Source organism: Artibeus jamaicensis, unplaced genomic scaffold (genome assembly GCF_021234435.1).
Source record: "Artibeus jamaicensis isolate MK-2021 breed Jamaican fruit bat unplaced genomic scaffold, CSHL_Jam_final contig_354, whole genome shotgun sequence".
Lineage (NCBI taxonomy): Eukaryota > Metazoa > Chordata > Mammalia > Chiroptera > Phyllostomidae > Artibeus > Artibeus jamaicensis.
In genome coordinates this window covers 6640754-6659953 of record NW_026521803.1, presented here as the reverse complement: position 1 = coordinate 6659953, position 19200 = coordinate 6640754, and the positions used below count along the sequence as shown (strand labels likewise).

The 19200-nt window shown below is 40.9% G+C and overlaps 1 protein-coding gene and 1 long non-coding RNA gene across 4 annotated transcripts in view; one reads left to right on the top strand and one right to left on the bottom strand.

The window, feature by feature from the left end:
* CLUL1 (clusterin like 1) overlaps positions 1-19200 on the top strand; it is a 33170-nt gene that overhangs the window by 7805 nt on the left and 6165 nt on the right. For both annotated transcript variants that reach the window (XM_037156572.2, XM_037156573.2), the window contains exons 4-6: positions 1120-1287; positions 3112-3544; positions 10601-10738. In XM_037156572.2, the coding sequence (XP_037012467.2) occupies positions 1120-1287; positions 3112-3544; positions 10601-10738 (739 nt within the window). The remainder of the gene's footprint in view (positions 1-1119; positions 1288-3111; positions 3545-10600; positions 10739-19200) is intronic.
* Positions 4886-19200, bottom strand: part of LOC119057694 (uncharacterized) — a 34563-nt gene continuing 20248 nt past the window's right edge. The window contains exons 4-5 of one of the 2 annotated variants that reach the window (XR_008391388.1): positions 7542-7659; positions 4886-6287 (exon numbers count right to left, since the gene is read on the bottom strand). This is a non-coding gene — a long non-coding RNA (uncharacterized LOC119057694). The remainder of the gene's footprint in view (positions 6288-7541; positions 7660-19200) is intronic. The other variant, XR_008391387.1, reaches the window with a different exon arrangement.

Here is a 19200-nt window from a genome sequence, read left to right as displayed (position 1 = left end):
TATTCACTTAAGGGTGTGGTCATTAGTTCTGGCGCTGTCTTCTTATGGGTGGGTCCATTATACCCTGTAATTCCCCTGAACCACATCTTGAGCATGGAGGGAGCCTGTATTCAGAAGTTCAAACTTGTAGGGATGCCAGGGGTCTTGGCAGGGGTGCCAGCCTGAGGGGAGCTTAGGGGTCAAAGCTGAGGTTCTTAGGGACAGTGTCACTTATGCTGGGCTCCTTAGCGCTCTGAGTGGGACCTAGCCAAGTACCGCCAGTCGTCACAAGGGGGAGTGCTCGGAATATGGACCAGAAGAATGAAGGTGCTCAAAACAGAGCATGTTGGTAATTAGAATTATTTATAGGAAGATCTTATTTGATATACAAGAATCGTGCTTTTTTTGCACCTAAAAACATACAAAAATTAAAAGCAGTATAACTGAAGTAAATAAATGCATCAGCTTTCTAAGCCTTAAAACTGCTTTCCATATCCCTCAAGGACTAGATGCAAAGGCAGACAAGTGAACAGGCGAATTATAGTCACTCCCCAGAGTGGGGACTGTGTCTTCATTGCCAGTTCAGCTGCATCTAGCAATGCCTGTCCCATTGTATCTACTGAGCAAGCAGTCAATAGATACCCAGTGAGTGAATAAATGAACAAATGGGTAAGATTTGCACAGTCTTCAAAAGGGATCAATCAGTGCTCTCTTCTTTTTTTAGAGAGAGAGAAGGGAATTGATTTTCTTTTTATTTCTAAAAATATTTATTTATTTATTTTTAGAGAGAAGGGAGGGGAGGGAGGAAAAGGGGAAAGGAAACATTGATTGGTTGCCTCTCTCATGTGTCCCAACAGGGGACAGAACCCACAACCCAGGCATGTGCCCTGACCAGGAATCCAACTGGTGACATTTCACTTTGCCAGATAATATGCCCAACCAACTGAGCCACACCTGCAAGGGCTCAGTGCTCTTAATCAAAGAGAAAGCTTTCTTTGGGTAGATCTGTCAGATGCTGGGGACCTGAAGGAGTGAAGTAGCTTAGAATACACATATTCTTATAGAGTGAAATCAAATGAGGTACACCATACATTGAGTCATGAAATGCAAATAGGACGTTTGTTTTTGCCTTTTAATTAGGAGGCCCTGAAACTTATGAATGAAGTTCAAGAATACCTGGAAGAGGGAGAAAGGTTATGCCAGGAGTCTCTGGCAGATTTCTGGGACGAATGCAAGTCTTGCCTGGAAAGTGACTGCATGCGATTTCATGCAACCTGCCGACCTAGTTGGTCCTCTATGGAAAATATGGTAAGGAAATAAGAGAGCATAAGATTTCAAAGTTAAGTACCTACTTCAGCTTACTTTTAAAACATTAATTTATATTAATATTTAGAATATAGATGCCTGATCTGATACTGGCCTTTTGCCAGTTAACTTTATAAGTTAAAACAACCATTCAGTATTTGTCCCACCATTTAATGACACTGTATGTATCTCTCTTAGAAACACCCTGACTCTTTCTGTCTTGTATTTATTACTGGTGAACACATTCCCACTAGATTGTAAACTCTTTAAAGGCAGGGACCATATCTCATCTATCCTCATTAAAGCATTATAGATATCCAATAAATGTTTGCTGCATTGTATTCTGAATAATAGTCTTATAGTCTCTGATTTCAAGCTGCTTTAATTTTTTTCCCTGGAGGCCAGACATCTGAAGACATTCTTTGCCTCCTGAATCTTTTTCAATGGGTTTGCCCTCTATGGCAGCATGCACACAAGTATGCACGCACAGAAATTCGTGTCCCCTTTGGGCTGTCCATGCATGTCTTACAGGACTGGCATGTTTTCTTTTTTGTCCCCTTTGGCTATCTTCTGGACAGAGGAAATCACAGAGGGGGGTGACCTGAATAGGTTGAGCTCTGCCCTATAAAAGTCTCCTACTCTATTGGCCTGAATTTCCTTCCCCTTCAAGAAGTGAGCTGAATATGAAATGGAGTGAAATTTCCCTCTCCATATTAGAGCACGCACTAATTGGAGTATGCTTCTGGCTTGGCAGTACCATACCCAATTACAGAGTGAGCAACCCTTAGGATGTTTCATACGCCAAGTTAATTTGCCTCCCCTGTTAATTGCATCTGCTCTATTTTTATTGCCACTCTGTAATACACCAGAATATGGTTGAATAAGCACTGGCTGGAAGTCAGGAGGTTTGGGGACCATTCCTATCTGTGTCAGTTGTATGGCCTTATGAAAATTTCTTGGGGCTTTAAGGTTTTGCTTTTGTAAATGGATTCAGGTCAACAGAAGCTGGCAGAGGGAAAGGCAGATGATCCACCCAGATTACTTTTTGAGAAAGGCATGAGTTCTCTAAGAATTTCTGGAGAACTCTTTGAACAGCACCAGGAGGCTGTAGCAGTGATGTGTATGTTCCATAACGCGCAGTGTAACCATACCACTATCATGTAAGGGCAACTGTGTTCTGGCACAAACTTATGTGTCATAAAGATGAAGCAGAACATTGTGTAACTGCTGGAAAATCTGCTCCCAATGAGTAGAGAATTCCATAATTAGAGCTTCATTCCTTTCACTAGAGCCAAGAAGGTCTTTGATGACTGCAAATGAGTAACATCCTAAGTAACCTATTTAGCTGTAATAGGCATCTACAGTTTAGTGTAAACATTTTGATGAGATGAGAAAGAGCAGAGCATAGACCCCGATGCAGTGTGCTGAAGGGAAAAAAGAAGAACTAAGACACTAAGCAGAGGTGAAAGACAAGAGCCTTATTCATAGTTTTCAGTCAATTTACATAGTACCCTTTGGACCAGGGTATGCCAGCCACCACTAGTGCATTAGCCTGTGGCTTGTCAAAAATATTGAAAACTTGGTCTTTTTAGGCCTTTTATAGGCTAACATAAACCAAAAGGAATTACAGATCCTATGTCTATAGTCAAAGTCAAAGCCACTACAAGAGTGTTAATAAATTATCTTATATTGAATTACTTTTTCCTAGTTTGCCCAGAATTGTTCTTGATTTAGAATGACTACTGTAAGTTGACTTTAAAATTTCCAATAAAAAATAGAACAGAAAGATAATAAATTTCTTATTCCATTCTGTCCCTGACCCCACAGATTGAACAGTTTTTCAGGAAGATATATCAATTTCTGTTTTCTTTCCATGAAGATAATGAGAAAGCGCTCCCTTTTGGTGAAAAGGTCACGGAGGAAGATGCACGAGTGACCCAGATAGAGCACGTGTTCAGCCAGCTGGTGGTGGACGTGAGATTTCTCTTTAACAGGAGTTTTCACATCTTTAAACAGATGCAGCAAGAATTCGACCAGGCTTTTCAGTCATATTTCATGTCAGATACAGATGTACTGGAGCCTTACCTTTTTCCAGCTTTATTCAAAGAGCCAGTGAGAAAAGCAGGTCTCGTGCGAAGCTGGCATGTTCCCAGCTTCTTCCAGCTGTTCAGTGACTTCAGTCTCTCCGTTTATCAAAGTGTCCGCGCAGCAATTACTGAGACACTGAATGCCGTGGACGATTCACCCAAACAACACGAAGGCGAGTATTAAAAGATTATTTTTACTTAGATGTTCATACTAAAGTCGAGTTTTATTAGCTTTGGGGATAATAGACCATTCTACGTCATTGTGCAGAGTTTCTGAGAATGACAATTTATGGACAAAGTTTCAGAGGCTCGTAGAAGCTCTGACGTCTGCCAAGCACTGTCCCTCTTTTATTACTGTTGAGAGTTCGGTGGGCATGTTCCGTCATTAAAGCAAATTATCAAAGCTGAAAAGGAAAATGCGACTAGGGTGAGAACTTTTGTAGGAAAAATGTTGCCTCCTTCACTAAAATTCCCGTGGATGTTCAGCTCCATTCTGCTGGAACATCATGGAGTTTCTTTAAAATAATAAGATCCTCAACTCCCGGTAGGGAAGAAACCCGGCGTTGCATAAAAGCAGGTCACATGTGGTACCCCCACGGCCTCCTCTGTGTCACTACTTAATTCCTTAACTCATAACAGTTATGCAGGAAGCCACAGAAACTTCTCATAGACAAACCCAAAACTTCAGAAAGAAGAATTTCTGTAAAACATATGAATTGCCTTCTATCACTCCCACTCATGCCCACGTTTCAATATTTCATGTTGGAGAAACAATTCTGCTTTGTGTTTCCAGACGGAAGGAGAAAACGTCTTCAGGCTTCTGTAGAGTGGCCGGGACGCAGCATCTCAGAAATGAAAGTTGCCTGCGAGCCCGCTGTAGGGCCTGCTCTTCCTGGGCCTTCTTCCCCGTTGACCACTGAGGCTGTTCCCCTCTGACGCGGAAGATAAAATGGGCTCCTTCCAAAATCCCGTCATGTGTGACAATGTGGATGACCCTGGAGAATATGATGCTAAGTAAAATGAGTCGAGCGCAGAAGGACAAATACAATAAGCTCTCACTTTTATGAGGAATCTAAGTCAAACTCACAGAAGCAGAGAGGGGAATGGTGGTTGCCAGGTGCTGAAGGGAAGAGGATATGGGAAGGCGGTGGTCAAAGGGTACAAAGTGTCAGTTCTGTAAGATGAGTAAGTGCTGCAGACCTACTGCACAGTTACCATAGTTACCGACACTGTATGTCGCAGGTGGCAAACACAAGGCCTGCGTGCTGAATCCAGCCATCTGCCTTGTTCCTACCCAGCAGCAGCACCGAGCTCTCACTTAACGTTAAGGAGCAGTTACATTTACATAGTCCTAAAATGACATTCAGCCCTTTGAAGGCAACCGCGAGGCTGATGTGGCCCCTGGTGAAAATGAGTTTGATACCCTTGCTCTACTGGATGCTTAAAAAAATTACCAAGAGTATAGAGCTTATGTTAAGAGTTCTTGGCAATAATAATAGTAATAATAATGACAGAGCAGGAGGACATTTTTAGAGGTGATGGATAGTTTTATGGCATAAATTGTGAGAATGATTTTATGGGTATATACTTATTTCCAAACTCATCAATTTGTACATACTAATTGTATATAGATATTTTTGTATGCCAGGGGGAAAGAGGCTCCTTCTAAATATTTCCCAATCATATCAGCTGTAGTTGGCATTTGAATCAAATTCTTAAAATTCCCATGACATCACATAACAGGCCTCTGTGTAGGCGGGGCTCACCTCACACTGTCAGAAACTGAAGCCAGGAAATAATGCATTACACCCTTCCCGTCCAATTGTTCCATGAGTGGAACAGTCATCATTCCTGGAATTGTTGTTAGGTTCTATTTCAAGGCCTGGTGGACTTTTCTGGTAAGTCAGGTGTTTTGTCTGGTATTCCATTCTGAGATTCCAAGCTCACCAAATATTCAAGAAAAGCATAAGGGCAACAGATTAATTAGGTCTGGCACAAATAACACCCTTTTTTTAATACGAAAATCTTTTATTACAAAATCATAAGCATGACATTCTGTAACATAACAATATCACATTCGAGCACACCTTGTGACATTTTAGGTGAAATGTTCGAATTGAAACTATAAATTATTACACCCATACTATTACCCCACCAACCACACTCAAGCAGGCCTTACTTCTGCCAGATCCTGTATATCAATGTGGGCATGATATTGGATAATTTTTGCCTGAAATTGTAAGTAGATATCAATTGCCTTGGACTAGTATTCCAATAATAAAGAACATGTTCATTAAAACAAAATTATGCACCCTTCCCACACTATATAGCAATCTTACACATAATTTGCTACATTCAGATAGATGTGCACAGGAATACTAGTAACTCCCGAAGTTGAAATGGAAACAAATTTCCAACCATTGCAACTCCCTTCTCCCCGCTAACTCAGAATGTGCCTTCCGCCAGCCTGCCAGGGCCCACTCCCCATTCACACACTCTCGGACCAGACCCTACTCTCAGCCGGTTCCTGGATCCCCGCTCCCTGCCTCTTGTACCACTTTCACCTCGGTGATAACTTGGAGATCCAGAGTTCCCTATAAATGCAAAAATTAAAGACAAAAAACAAAATAGCAAACAAAAAGAGCCTGTGTTACACCTTTATATTCTTCTTTATCCAGTGCCTCTACCCTAACCAGATGGTACACAGCAAACTCAACAGAGGAGACATTCTCTTCGCAGATGAACACATGAGGATGATTTATCAAGAATAGACAGGTAGCCTCGGCTGATGTGGCTCCGGTTGGAGCGTTGTCTCGTAGCAGAAAGGTTGCAGGTTCGATCCCAGGTCCAGGCATGTACAAGACACAACTGACACTTCACTCGCATCAATGTTTCTCTCTCTCTCCTTTCCTCTCTCTAAAAGCAATGAAAAAAGGTCCCAGATGAGGATAAAAGAAAAAAATAGGCAGGCAGGAGTTAGAGGGTATTTACAAGCAGTTTCCATCACTTTTCTGGACAGGTGATAGGTGAAAAATGAGCCCATTGCCCCAGAAAATCCATCCAACGAGAAGACATTTTGAACTTTACTTCTTGTGGTTGGAAGAACAGCAGCTTCCCCCAAGACTTCAGAGCCCTGATCCCTACAGCCTGTGATTGTGTGAGGTCACATGGCGAGGGGAAAGTAAGATTGCAGGTGAAATTTGCTAATCAGCTGACCTTAAAATAGGGAGATTATTCCGGATTATTCGAGGGCTGGAGGATCCTTCTAAGTGGGGAAAGGAGACAGAGAAGAATCAAGAGACGCAGCCTGAGAAGGACTCGACCCCACCTGGCTGGCTGTGAAGGTAGAAAACAGGACCACGTCCAGGTGGGCTCCAGAAACTGGAAAGGTGTGGAAACGGATCCTCTCTCAGGGTCTCTAGGGAAAGCCAGCCTTGCCAACGCCTTGATTTTAGCCTGGTGAGACCCATTTCAAATTTCTGACCTACAGAACTGTAAGATCACGTGCTTTAAGCCACCAAATTTGTGGCAATTTGTTACAATAGTAACAGGAAACTATCGCAAATGTCTGGCTCTGCACGGTGGCCGACATTCACTGAGTGAGCCCTGAGCACAGGCAGCCTCACGAATGGGCTCTCTTTGTCATGATCATCCGAAAAGCAAAATTTGAAAAACAGCTAAAATTGGATAATGGATACTATTAAAAGAAGAGCGGCAATAACAAATGCAAGAATAGCTTGTTTCATACTATTTTTATTTTATCGAGTGTTGTTTCATTTTGATCTCCATATGGAAGAATTTCTTTTCTACTTTGGTCTCTCAAGACCTCAGTTCCTGAATGTGTTGTAAGATAATAAAATAGCTTTTTCAATTGTCCTCACTGGCCTTATAAATCCCTGTGAAACCAGAAAAGACACTGGAGTTCAGGCTGCCTGTCACTACCAAACCCAAAAAGCAGAGACAGGGAGTGAATCTTTATGGCACTTTATTCGGATAGCCAGCGATCTGAGAAGATGGCAGGTTCATACCCTAACAGACCATCTTGTCTTTTCTGGAATTCCAGGCCAAGGTTTTTATAGCAGGGAATAAACAAGGTGTGGTGAGGGGTTTTGAAATTCAGGGAGGAGTTTTTAATTAGATAAAAAAAAAAAGGAACTCCAGCATTCCCACCCTGGGCGGTGGTCTTAAGCTGTGCCCCAGGCAGTGGTCTTTAGCTGTGTCCTGGGCGTGGGCATCTCACCCTGGAGTACAATGGCTCAGATATCACCTTGAGTTGCTTGCAGTTCTTCTGAGAAACAAAGGTAGAAATGCTTATTGTCTTCTGGATTCAGGGTGGGTCATACCTTCAGTTACCAGAACAAAAGCTTTTATATGCATTGATTACTAAGCTTATTACCTATTACTTAAACTAAAATTTTCCGACTCTTAAGTCCCTTATCACCTGGAAAGAAGAGATGAGATCCTGTTGAATAAAATTGTTCTGTGTAGTAGCTTGACATCGTGCTGGGTGCTGGGAGATCTGGGTTCCAATCCTACTTCAGACAGTGTTTGCTGACCTTAATTTTCCCTTGTGGGAGGAGACAGATGCAGATAGGATAGTAGCTGGTGTGTATGAGGGACAGCTGCGTAGAAGGGGCCTGCAGCTCTGTCACAGCGAGACTGAAGTGAGGTGAGTTACTGCTGTGGGTCTAGGATGAGGAATCCGTGTTGGGAACCGCCCTGTCTGGTTTCAGGAATTGTAACTGCCTCCCATGGCTAAGACTGAGTGAGCAACCTCTGGAATGTGAGCCACTCAGAAGACAAAGCTCGTCTCTGATAGCAAACGCTGCCTCAGCTTATTCCTCTGCCCCCAAAGCAGGGTTGATATCCATGACGGGTAAGACTCCTCACATTAAGGAGCAACCTAAACCAGACATGATCGCTTGGGAGGCCATCATGGAAGGACTCAGGGGGTTGTGACAAAGAGGGAGCGATGGACCCTCACCCCCTGGCCATTGTGACATAGCCCAAGTCTCCATGTCCTCTGAGAGAAGCGCTTCCTGGCTCAAATCCACTTAAGCCTAAAAACCTATGATGGGGAAGATGGTGCAGCCTTGTGCTGGAAAGGACAGATTCCTGGGGTGATCAGGCCTAAGAAAGAATATGTAAAAATCCTGTGAAACCTGCTTTGTTTAGAATGCTCTCATTTAAATGATAAGGGTCCAAGCAAGAAGTTTGTTCCTTAAAGTTTTATGGCTCGTTAGCTATCTGACGCTGACTGAGAATAAGCCCTCATAGTTCTTTGAATGCTATTGTTTGACCCTGACCTGTATTCTTGTTCAAACAAACTCAATAAAAGCCCCTTGAGCAGGGGGCTCTTGGCCCTTCCCTTTTGAGGAATAGGCCACCTTTCCTCCCCAAGCAGATCATGTCTTGGTAGTTTCACTTTCATCCATGGCAGATGGAGGGACTTTGAGGGCAAAGTTGCCCCGACAAGTCCATGTCCTAGGGACCTGAAGTTTGCCGTTCCTGGTGTATATACCAGGTATTCATCCAGATGCTGGAAATATGACAATGATTATGACATAGCCCCTGATGTTTAGGAGCTCAGTCCAGAGAAAGAAAAACAGACAGACTAGTGTGCGATTACATTACTACATCACAAGTGAAATGATAGAAGAAGGTGTGGAAGAATAAAAAGATTAAAAGGATAAGACCAGCCCTGGCTGGTGTAGCTCATTGGATTGAGCGTGGGCCTGTGAAGCAAAGGATCACAGTTCGATTCCCAGTCAGGGCACATGCCTGGGTTGCAGGCCAGTTCCCAGTGGGGGACACATGAGGGGCAACCACACATTGATGTTTCTCTCCCTCTTTTCCTCCTTCCCTTCCCCTTTCTTTGAAAATAAATAAATAAAACATTAAAAAATAATAAAAGGATAAGACCAAATCCCATCCCTCGAGGGGGTCAGAGTCTAATAGAAAAGATAAGCAAGTGAGCAGTACACAGAGCAGGAACGACTTGCACAGCAGAACTGCCCGTAGAGGTCATGGGGGGCAAGAGGAGATGGGACGAAGTCTCGGGCTGGGAGCTGGGAGAAGTGACTTCCGTCCAGCAGAAGAGATGGTTTCCTCGCACACCACAGGGCCTAAACAAATGCCTTGTGGGTTTGTAAGCAGTGGATTAAACACTTCATCTCCAGATGAAATGCTTCATCTTTAAATGTTGAGAATTAAATATAACAGAAAATCAACAGGTTATAAATTAATGATTTTTTCTAAACACTCAGTTGGGAATGTCAGCGTGCTGTTGGAGTGACTTTTTTTTACATCATCATTTTTATATAATTAATTCTTCCAGAAAAAAGTTGATCTGCTTTAGATGCTTTCTTCTGAACAACCCACTGTTCATAACATTATATATATGAAATGCAAAAGAAAAAAGGTATTAAAGTAAATCCCTACCACCTAGTTTAAGAAACAGACATTTTCAATATCTTTGAAACTCTAATGACTTCTCAATTATAGCTTTAAAAATTACAATAATTATTTTTTTAAGATTTTTATTTATTTATCTTTAGAGGGGAAGGGAAGGAGAGAGGAAGAGAAATATCAATGTATGGTTGCCTCTCATGAGTCCCCTGCTGGGACCTGGCCTGCAACCCAGGCATGTGCCCTGACTGGGAATCGAACCACGAGCCTTTTGTTAGGAGGCCCATGCCCAGTCCACTGAGCTATACCAGCCAGGGCAAATTACAATAATTATTAAACTTTTAAAATACATGTCTAAAGAGAAAAATATCTTTAAATCTCCTGTTTAGTTAACCCTATTGACATCAGAAATAATAAGGATGAATATGACACACTAAATTTAAAATAATTCATATATACAAAGAATAAAATTAATGAAAGCTGCCCTCTCCTACACCATCCAATCTCTCTCTGAAAGGTAGTTAGCATTAATAATCCCTCATGATTCCTTCCAAAAAATAAAAGTCTTTCTGGAGGTGGGGCAAAGGGAGTGTACTAATAATGATGAGTAATAATAGCAACGAGATTGCTGAATTAAAGAATATATGCAATTTTTAATAGATGTCAAATTGTCTTAGCAAATGGTTGCACCAACATGCATGCCTGTGATTAAATCCAGGAAGATTTTGAAAGTACCAGTAAGAAAAAAAACAGCATTGTATCCACTGCCTTAAAGTACAGACTCCAATGACACTGATGTGTAAATGCTGTGTTGCCTGCAGACGCTGACCCTGGAAACCAGAGTTCAAAGACAGTGCCTGTGCAGGACAGAGGGCTGTGTGGAGAACGTGGCCAGAATTTGTCAGAATGTGTCCAAGTTCATGCAAGATGCCAAAAATGTCAGGATTACCTATGGGAAGGTAAATAATGGAATTATTTTCTCAGGGTTCCAATAGTATCCTGGTGAGAAGTCAGAACTGTCGCTTTTACAAGCTTTGTGGATTCATTCGCTTTTCTGCAAGTACTTTTTTTACAAGCTCATTTCCAGCTGGATGTGCTCAGTGCAGGTTTATAAACTTTTATTATTCAAAAGTAGGTGAAATCACGCTTTCCCTTTTTAAAATTCCCTACCTGTTCCTGTGAAAGTTTTTATGTTTGGAGACCAAACAAATACAAAGGTGTACAAAAGAGAACTATGAACAAATCAGGACACCTCCATCTTTCTTGCTGCAAAAGAAAAGGCAACCCACCAATGACAGCAATCTGCCTATTATGTAAGCAAATTCGTAGCCAAGTGAATTTCTTTTTTCTTTTTGAAAGTGGCATTAGACTTTTTCCAAGTAATGGGTTAACTACTAATTGGTATTTTAAAATGGAAATGCCTTCTCACACAAGCTCCAAGCAGACTTTTTCCCCAGATCTGACCATGGCCTTTGTTTCACCCCCAGGAGAGAATTCTCTCCACCAGACTTTTCCTACATTTCTTCCTCCCCTCCCTCACCTCCCTTTACTTCTGGTAACTAGAGTTGCTTTCCCCATCCACTATGGTCTGAACACAAAATTTCTTGCAAACATCAAGAACTTATGATTCTGGTGCTTCTGGGTTTTTTGTTTTTATTTTTGTTTTTGTTTTTACCTTGCCAAAGCCCTAGAGGAAGGAAATTGTAAAAAGTGCGGCTATGGGCTTGGAGTATGAGATTGAACATATGAGTGGTAAACTGGACCTTTTTGTTAGAGCGAGAAAGATCTTACTTCTCTTGCAGTGCTAACTGGGTTACTCTCTGCCCCTGTGCTTCATCATTTGGAAAATGGGATTAATATAGCTGCTTTCTACTGGGGTTTTGTGGGTTAAATAAAGTGTCTGAAGTATTAATGATGCTTCATTATACAAGTGCTTGTATTTTAAGTCACAGTTGTAAGGCTGTATACAGAAACAGCAGTTTTCATAAGAGAAAAATATACACTACTATACACCAACCACTTACAAAAATAGTCCCACTCACGTATCTCATCATTAACTTTTTTTCATCCACTTAGAAGCTTTAATGAATAATCTCTCTCTCATTGTCATAAAACAACACAGAAGATGGGGGAGGGGATTGGACAAAGGTGGTCAAAAGACACAAACTTCCAGGTATAACGTTGAATAAATGCTGGAGATCTAATGCTCAGCGTAATGACTGGCTGACAGTGCTGTGCGTCATATGTGAAAGAAGTTAAGAGAGTAAATCAATCCTAAGAAGTCTCACCACAAGAAAAATTTTCTTCTTCTTTTTATTGTGTCTATAAGAGATAATGGGTAGTAACTAACTCTAATGCAGGAATCATTTTACAATATATATACATAAACCAAACCATCATGCATTATATTGCATGATGTATACATTGCAATGATGTGCTGACTTATACATTGATACACATCAGTTACTTCTTAATAAAACTGGAAAAAAGATAAAACAGAAATTAGGTAATACAGCATGAACACAATCAGTGTACAGCACCAGATGAGACTACATTGGCTAATGCCTCAGAGACAGTGCACAACACATACCTCAGGATACATGAAACACAAACTGATGCATAACATGCTGCAAAGGCTACGCGTAAAGGAAAGGATGTCCTGATGCATTCCAATGCCATTTAAAACTTTTATTATAAAATGCATGTTATTTTGAATATATAAAGAATAAAATAATAAAACTTAATGTGTCTACCACCTAGACTGAGAAATAAAACATTACCAAACAGATGAAGTCCCCACTCTGCCTCTTCTACATCACAGCCACTCTGTGCAGCAAAAGCTAGTGGGTACATATTGTCACACTTCAAAAGAGACACCTGCTAAATGGGGGTTGTCTTTCTCCTTTCTCTCAAAACATTTATTCTTATGTCTATGTGGTAACTAAAAATGCCTTAAGGTGCTGTGGGTCCCACTGATCTTATGTTAAAAAATAACAGCTTTATTGAAATATGGTTGACATACCACAAAGCTCAACCTTTTAAAGGATACAATTCAGTGTTTCTTAGTGTATTAAAAAGGTTGTATTATCATCACCACTACCTAATCCTAGAATATATCTGCCTGCACAGATACACCATACTCATTAGCTACCACTTCCCCTCCCCCTACACCTTCTCCTCCCCAGCCCTGGCAACCACTAATCTGCTTTCCGTCTCTGTGAATTTGCTTATTTTGAGCATTTCGAATAAATGGAATTATACAATACATGATCTTTTGTGACTGACTTCTTTAACTTAGTACAATGGCTTCAAATTTCAACCACATTGTAGCATATATCAGAACTTTATTCCTTTTTATGATTACATAATATTCCATTGTATAGATATATCATATTTATCTATTCATCAGTTGATGACATTTGATTTGTTTCAACTTTATGGCTATTATAATATTTCTATGAACATTTGTGCACAAATTTTGTGTGAAAAAAATTTATTGTATTTTATTAATTATGCTATTATAGTTGTCCTGGTTTTTCCCCTTTGGTCCACCTCCACCCAGCACCCCTCACTTCCTCTGGCAATCCTCGTACCATTGTTCATGTCCATAGGTCATGCATATAAGTTCTTCGATGACTCCATTTCCTTTATTGTACTTTACTTCCCATGGCTATTCTATATGTACTTATGTGTACTTCTTAAGCCTCTCATCTCTTCACCCATTCCCTACACTGGCTCCCATCTGGCCACCATCAAAATGCTCTCCATATCCCTGATTCTGTTTCTGTTCTTGTTTGCTTAGTTTGTTTTTTAATTCAAGAGTTGATAGAAATGTATTTATTGTCCTTTATTATTCATAGTTTTGATCTTCTTTTTATTAAATAAGTCCCTTTAATATTTCATATAATAATGGTTTGGTGATGATGAACTCCTGTAGTTTATTCTTGTCTGAGAAGTTCTTTTTATCTGTCCTTTGATTCTAAATGATAGCTTTACTGGGCGGAGCAATAGCGGCTGTAGGTCCTTGCTTTTCATGACTTTGAATATTTCTTGCCAATCTCTTCTAGCTTTGAAGTTTCTTTTAAGAAATCCGCTGACAGTCTGATGGGAACTCCTTTTTAGGTGACTGTCCCCTTATCTCTTGCTGCTTCTAGAGTTCTCGCCTTCATTTTAGTCTTGGGAAATGTAATTATGATGTGCCTTGGTGTGTTCCTCCTTGGGCCCAACTTCTTTGGGACTCTCTGAGCTTCCTGGATTTCCTGGAAGTCTATTTCCTTTGCCAAATTGGGGAAATTCTCCTTTATTATTTGCTCGAATAAGTTTTCCACTTGTTACTGTTCCTCTTCCCCTTCTGGTACCCCTACAATTCGGATGTTGGAGCGTTTAAAGATGTCCTGGAGGTTCCTAAGCCTTTCCTCATTGTTTTGTATTCTTGTTTTTTTATTCTTTTCTATTTGGTTGTTTCTTTCTTCCTTCTGGTCCACTCCATTGATTTGAGTCCCAGTTTCCTTCCCATCACTGTTGGTTCCCTGTGCATTTTCCTTTACTTTACTTAGTGTAGCCTTGATTTTTTCATCTAATTTGTGACCAAAATCAACCAGTTCTGTGAGCATCCTGATCACTAGTGTTTTGAACTGTGCATCCAATAGGTTGGCTATCTTAGTCACTTAGAAGTATTGGCTCTGGGGATTTGATTTGTTCTTCTGTTTGAGCCATGATATTTTGGTCTGTTTGCACCTATTATGCATAAAGGAGCCTTGGGTGTCCACTAGGGTGGGGCAACCTAGTTGCTCAGTTGTGATGCTGTATGTGGGGGCAGGGTCAGAGAGGGAGCAATGCGCTTGTTTCATGCTCTCTGGGATTTCTGTCCCTTCTGCTGCTTCCCACAAGCAAATTGGGCCCTTCTGGTTCTGGTTCCCGGGTGAGTGGGCTTGTGAATGTTCTAGGACCCTGTGAGTCTCTCTAACGAACTCTCCTGTGAGGATGGGATCCTCTCCCAGTACCTCAACCCTGGAAAGTTTTTTCAATCGGTGCTTTTAGGCTTTATTTCCTGGCTCTGGGGCCCTGGGTTGCATGGTCTGTCTCACTGCCCTTTTTTTTCTGCCTGGTTTATCTGCGCGCGAATGTGTGTCCACGGTCAGCCAACAACCTTGCACACCTCACTAGGTTTGCTCATTTCCTCCCTGCACCCGGGTCTGCTAACCACCACCTCTTCCTACTGCAACCCCTCTCCACCAGCCTCGGACTCTGCTCTGCCCTTCTTACCCATCTGGATGAATGGTTCACTGCTGCCGGACTTTGGTACAGTTCAATTTTGTGTCTGTTCTGGTTATGTTTTTGTTTCTAAATCTTCGTTGTCCTTAAATGGTTGTGCAAGCAGGTATCATATTTCCACCTATGCCTCCATCTTGGCCCTACTCTTTGGCATTTTAATAATGTGTCTTGGAGTGGGCCTCTTAGCATCCATCTTGTTTGGGACTCTTTGTACTTCCTGGACTTACATGTCTATTTTCTTCAAATCAAATCAAATTAGGGAAGTTTTCTTTCATTATTTTTTCTAATAGATTTCTAACATTTTGCTCTTTCTCTTCTCCTCCTGGCACCCCTGTAATGGGCCTCTTGAAGTTGTGCAGGGGCTGCTTATACCATCCTCATTTCTTTGGATTATTTTTTCTTCTTGTTCTGATTGGTTGTTTTTTATTTTTGTTTCTTTCTTATGTTCCAAATCACTGATTTGATTCTTGGCTTTATCTACTCTACTGCTGTTTCCCTGGAAATTGTTCTTTATTTCAATTAGTGTATCCTTCATTTGTCAGTGGATCTTTTTTATGCTGCCGAGGTCCTCACAAAGTTCCCTGAGCATCCTTACAACCAGTTTTGAACTCTGCATCTGATAGGTTGCTTATCTCCATTTCATTTAGCTCTTTTTCTGGAGTTTTGATCTGTCCCTTTAATATGGACCATGTTTCTTTGTCTCCTCATCTTGACGGCATCCCTGTGTTTGTTTCTATGTATTAGGTAGAGCTGCTTTGACTCCATGTCTCGATGGTGTGGCCTAATGTAGGTGTCCTGTAGGGTCCAGTGGCCCAGCCTCTCCTATTACCCAGGCTGGAACTCCAGCGTGCCCTTCATGTGGACTGAGTATACCCTTCTCTTAGGAGCCTTAGGTGTAGTTGAGCCTTGGTTCCTGTTGGTAGGTCAATAAGAGGAATTTACCCAGGCCGGTCAGCTTCAAGGACTGGCTGTGACGACTGACCACAAACCTCTGCACTCATGGAGGATCAGCTATACAGGGGAAGAGTGATGGTACTCTGACATGGTCTGTAGCTGTACACTGGGTACCCTGGCCCTGGGGTTTCTTTGGTGCTGCAGGCCAAGGTCATCCTACACTTAGGTTTTTCCTGGGGCCACCCTGCCTGAGCTATAAAGCAATCTGAGATGGCTGCTACTTGTGCTGTGTTTGGAGATTTTCAGGTGGAGGCAAGCTGTGAACGTAGGCTGGCTGTTGCTAGTGCTGGGCCTTGGGCTCCCTGAGGCCAGCCCTTGCTTGTTTTAGAGGATTTAGGAAGTTGTGAAACATGAGCCAAGAGCAGCCGTTCATATAGAAAAGCAACTTTGGTGGCCTGGTAAGTTGGGTGGGGCAGAGTCTCTGGGGATCTCCTACACAGGTCAAAATGTGTTAGCCAGGTTGATGGAGTCTCAGATATGGCACCAGCTTGCCAGCTGTGGCTCTGTGGGGGAAGGGTTTACAAAAGGGACTATGGCCTCTGCTCTTCTTGATGCCAGACACTTAAGTCTCTCCCTATGTGCCACTGGTACCTTTCAAGCTGCCACCTTGGTGCTGGAGCTCAGAGGGAGTGAGTCTGAGTAGGTAAGTCTATATGTGGGTTTTTGAAGAGGAACTGCTTGGGGATTCAGAACTTTCTTCCACTGACTCAAACCCTACTGGTTTTTGCAGCCAGAAGGTGTGAGCACTTACCCTCCTGGCACTGGAACCCTGAGCTGGGGGGCCTGGTGTGGGGCTGGGACTCCTCTCTCCCAAAATTTCTCTCCCAAATTTTTATCCACCTCACGATAATGTGGGACCAGCCTGTTCTGCATCTGGCCCCTCCTACCAGTCCAAAAGAATGTGGTTTCTGTAATTCTGTAGTTTTCAGACTTCCATTCATTTCTGATGGTTCTGAGTGACAGTTGTTCCATATTTTAGTTGTAATTCTGATGTGGTTGTGCGAAGAGGTGAGCTATGTCTGCCTATGCTGCCATCTTGATCAGAAGTGGACATATATTTTCAACACTCTTGAGTGTATACCTAGGAGTAGAATTGCGACATCACATGGTTACTCTATATTAAACATTTTCAGGAACTTCCAAACTCTCTTCCAACCTAGGGCCACCATTTATATTCCTACAGAAATGCATGAGGGTTCTAATTCCTCCACATCCTTGCTAACACTTGTTACTGCTTAACAGTTTTTATTTAAGCCAATCTAGTGGTTGTAAAGTGGTATCTCATTGTGGATTGTTTTGTATTTTCCTAATCACTAATAATGTCAGGCATCTTTTCATGTGTTTATTGGTCACTTGTATATCTTCTTTGGAGAAATGTCTATTCAAATCCTTTGCCCATACTTGATTTTATTGTCTTTTTAATTGTTGCGTTGTGAGAGTTCTTTATATATTCTGAATACTAGACCCTTATCAGATATATTATTTGCAAATATTTTATCCTGTGTTCTGTCTTTTTACTTTCTTAATGGTACCTTTGAAGCATGAAAGTTTTTATTTTGAAGTCCTGTTTACCTACCTCTTTTCTTTTTTTGTATTTTGGTGTCTTACCTAAGAGAATATCATAATCCAAGATTGCACAGATTTATACCTATGTTTCTTCTAAGAGTTTTATAGATTTAGCTCTTGAATTTAAGTCTCTGATACATTTTGAGTTAGTTTTTATATATAGTGTTACGCAGGAGTCCCAAATTCTTTCTTTTGTACTCGAATATCCAGTCGTCTTTGTTCCACTTATTGAAAAGATTATTCATTCTTCCATAAAATTGTCTTGGCATTCTTGTTGAAAATCCATTGACAGAAAGTGTAAGGGCTCTTTTCTGGACCCTCAGTTCTGTTCCATTGAGCCTTAGGCCTAACACATGCCAATACCTCACTATCTTGATTGTTGTACTTTGCAGTAAGTCTTGAAATTCAGAAGTGTGAGTGCTCCATATTTGTTCTTTGTTTTCAAGATTGTGTTGGCTATTCTGTGCCTTTTGCATTTCCATGAATGGGATCAGCTTGTTGATTTCTGGATAGAACCACTGGGATTTTAATAGGGATTGCATTAAATCTGTGCATAAATTTGTGAAGTGTTGCTCTCTTAACAATATTAAATCTTTCATTCCATGAACATAAATATTTTTTCATTTAAGTCATTTGATTTCTTTCAAAGATGTTTTTATTTATTTATTTTTACTCATTGGTTTGACAGAACAAGGAGAGAGAGACAGTGAGACATCGATTTGTTGTTTCTCTTATCTGTGTATTCATTGGTTGACTCTTGTGTATGCCCTGATCAAGGATTGAACCTATAATTTTGGCATACAGGATAATGCTCTAACCATGAATACTAGTGGGGTTTTCTAGTTTTCGTGTACAAGTCTTGCACTTGTCTTTAAAAATTTGTTCATAAGCATTTTTTTTTTCTGATGCCATTGTAAATGGAACCGTTTTCTTTGATTCACAGGCCAGCTCCCAACCCACTGAGCCACAGCAGCTGGGTGGAACTGTTTTCTTAATTTCATTTTTAATTTGTTTATTTTTAGTGTATAAAATGCAATTGATTTTTATGTTAGTCATGTGTTGTACAACCTTGCAGAATTGTTTATTAGTTTTAATAGCATTTTTCATCTGCATGTATAACTTAGGACTTTCTATATACAATATCATGAAATCTGTGAATAAAGTTTTACTTTTTCCTTTCCAATATGATTGTGTTTTGCATGAAGTTCTACTTTCATCCTAGGGAAATCTTTTTACTGGGTAGCACTCTTAAAAAGAGTAAATGAGTGTCCCTTGTAGAATTCTGCTTGCCTAGAATCATGTAGGGTCATGAAGACAATCACCACCTTTCCCCTCATGATTTAAAAAAAAAAATCTTTAAATTCTATTCTAAAATTAAACAACTGTGAAGTTGCAAATAAAGATATTTTAAAAGGATATCTGCATCTTCTTTTAAATGTATACTGTATCATGTTAAGTATGACTACATTTGTTTTCTTTCTTTTTTAAAAGATTTTGTTTATTTGTTTTTAGAGAGAAGGTTAGTGAGGGAGAGAGTGAGGGAGAGAAACATCAATGTGTGAGAGAAACATTGATCAGCTGCCTCCTGAATGCACAGCTGACAGGGGACCAAACCCACAGCCCAGAC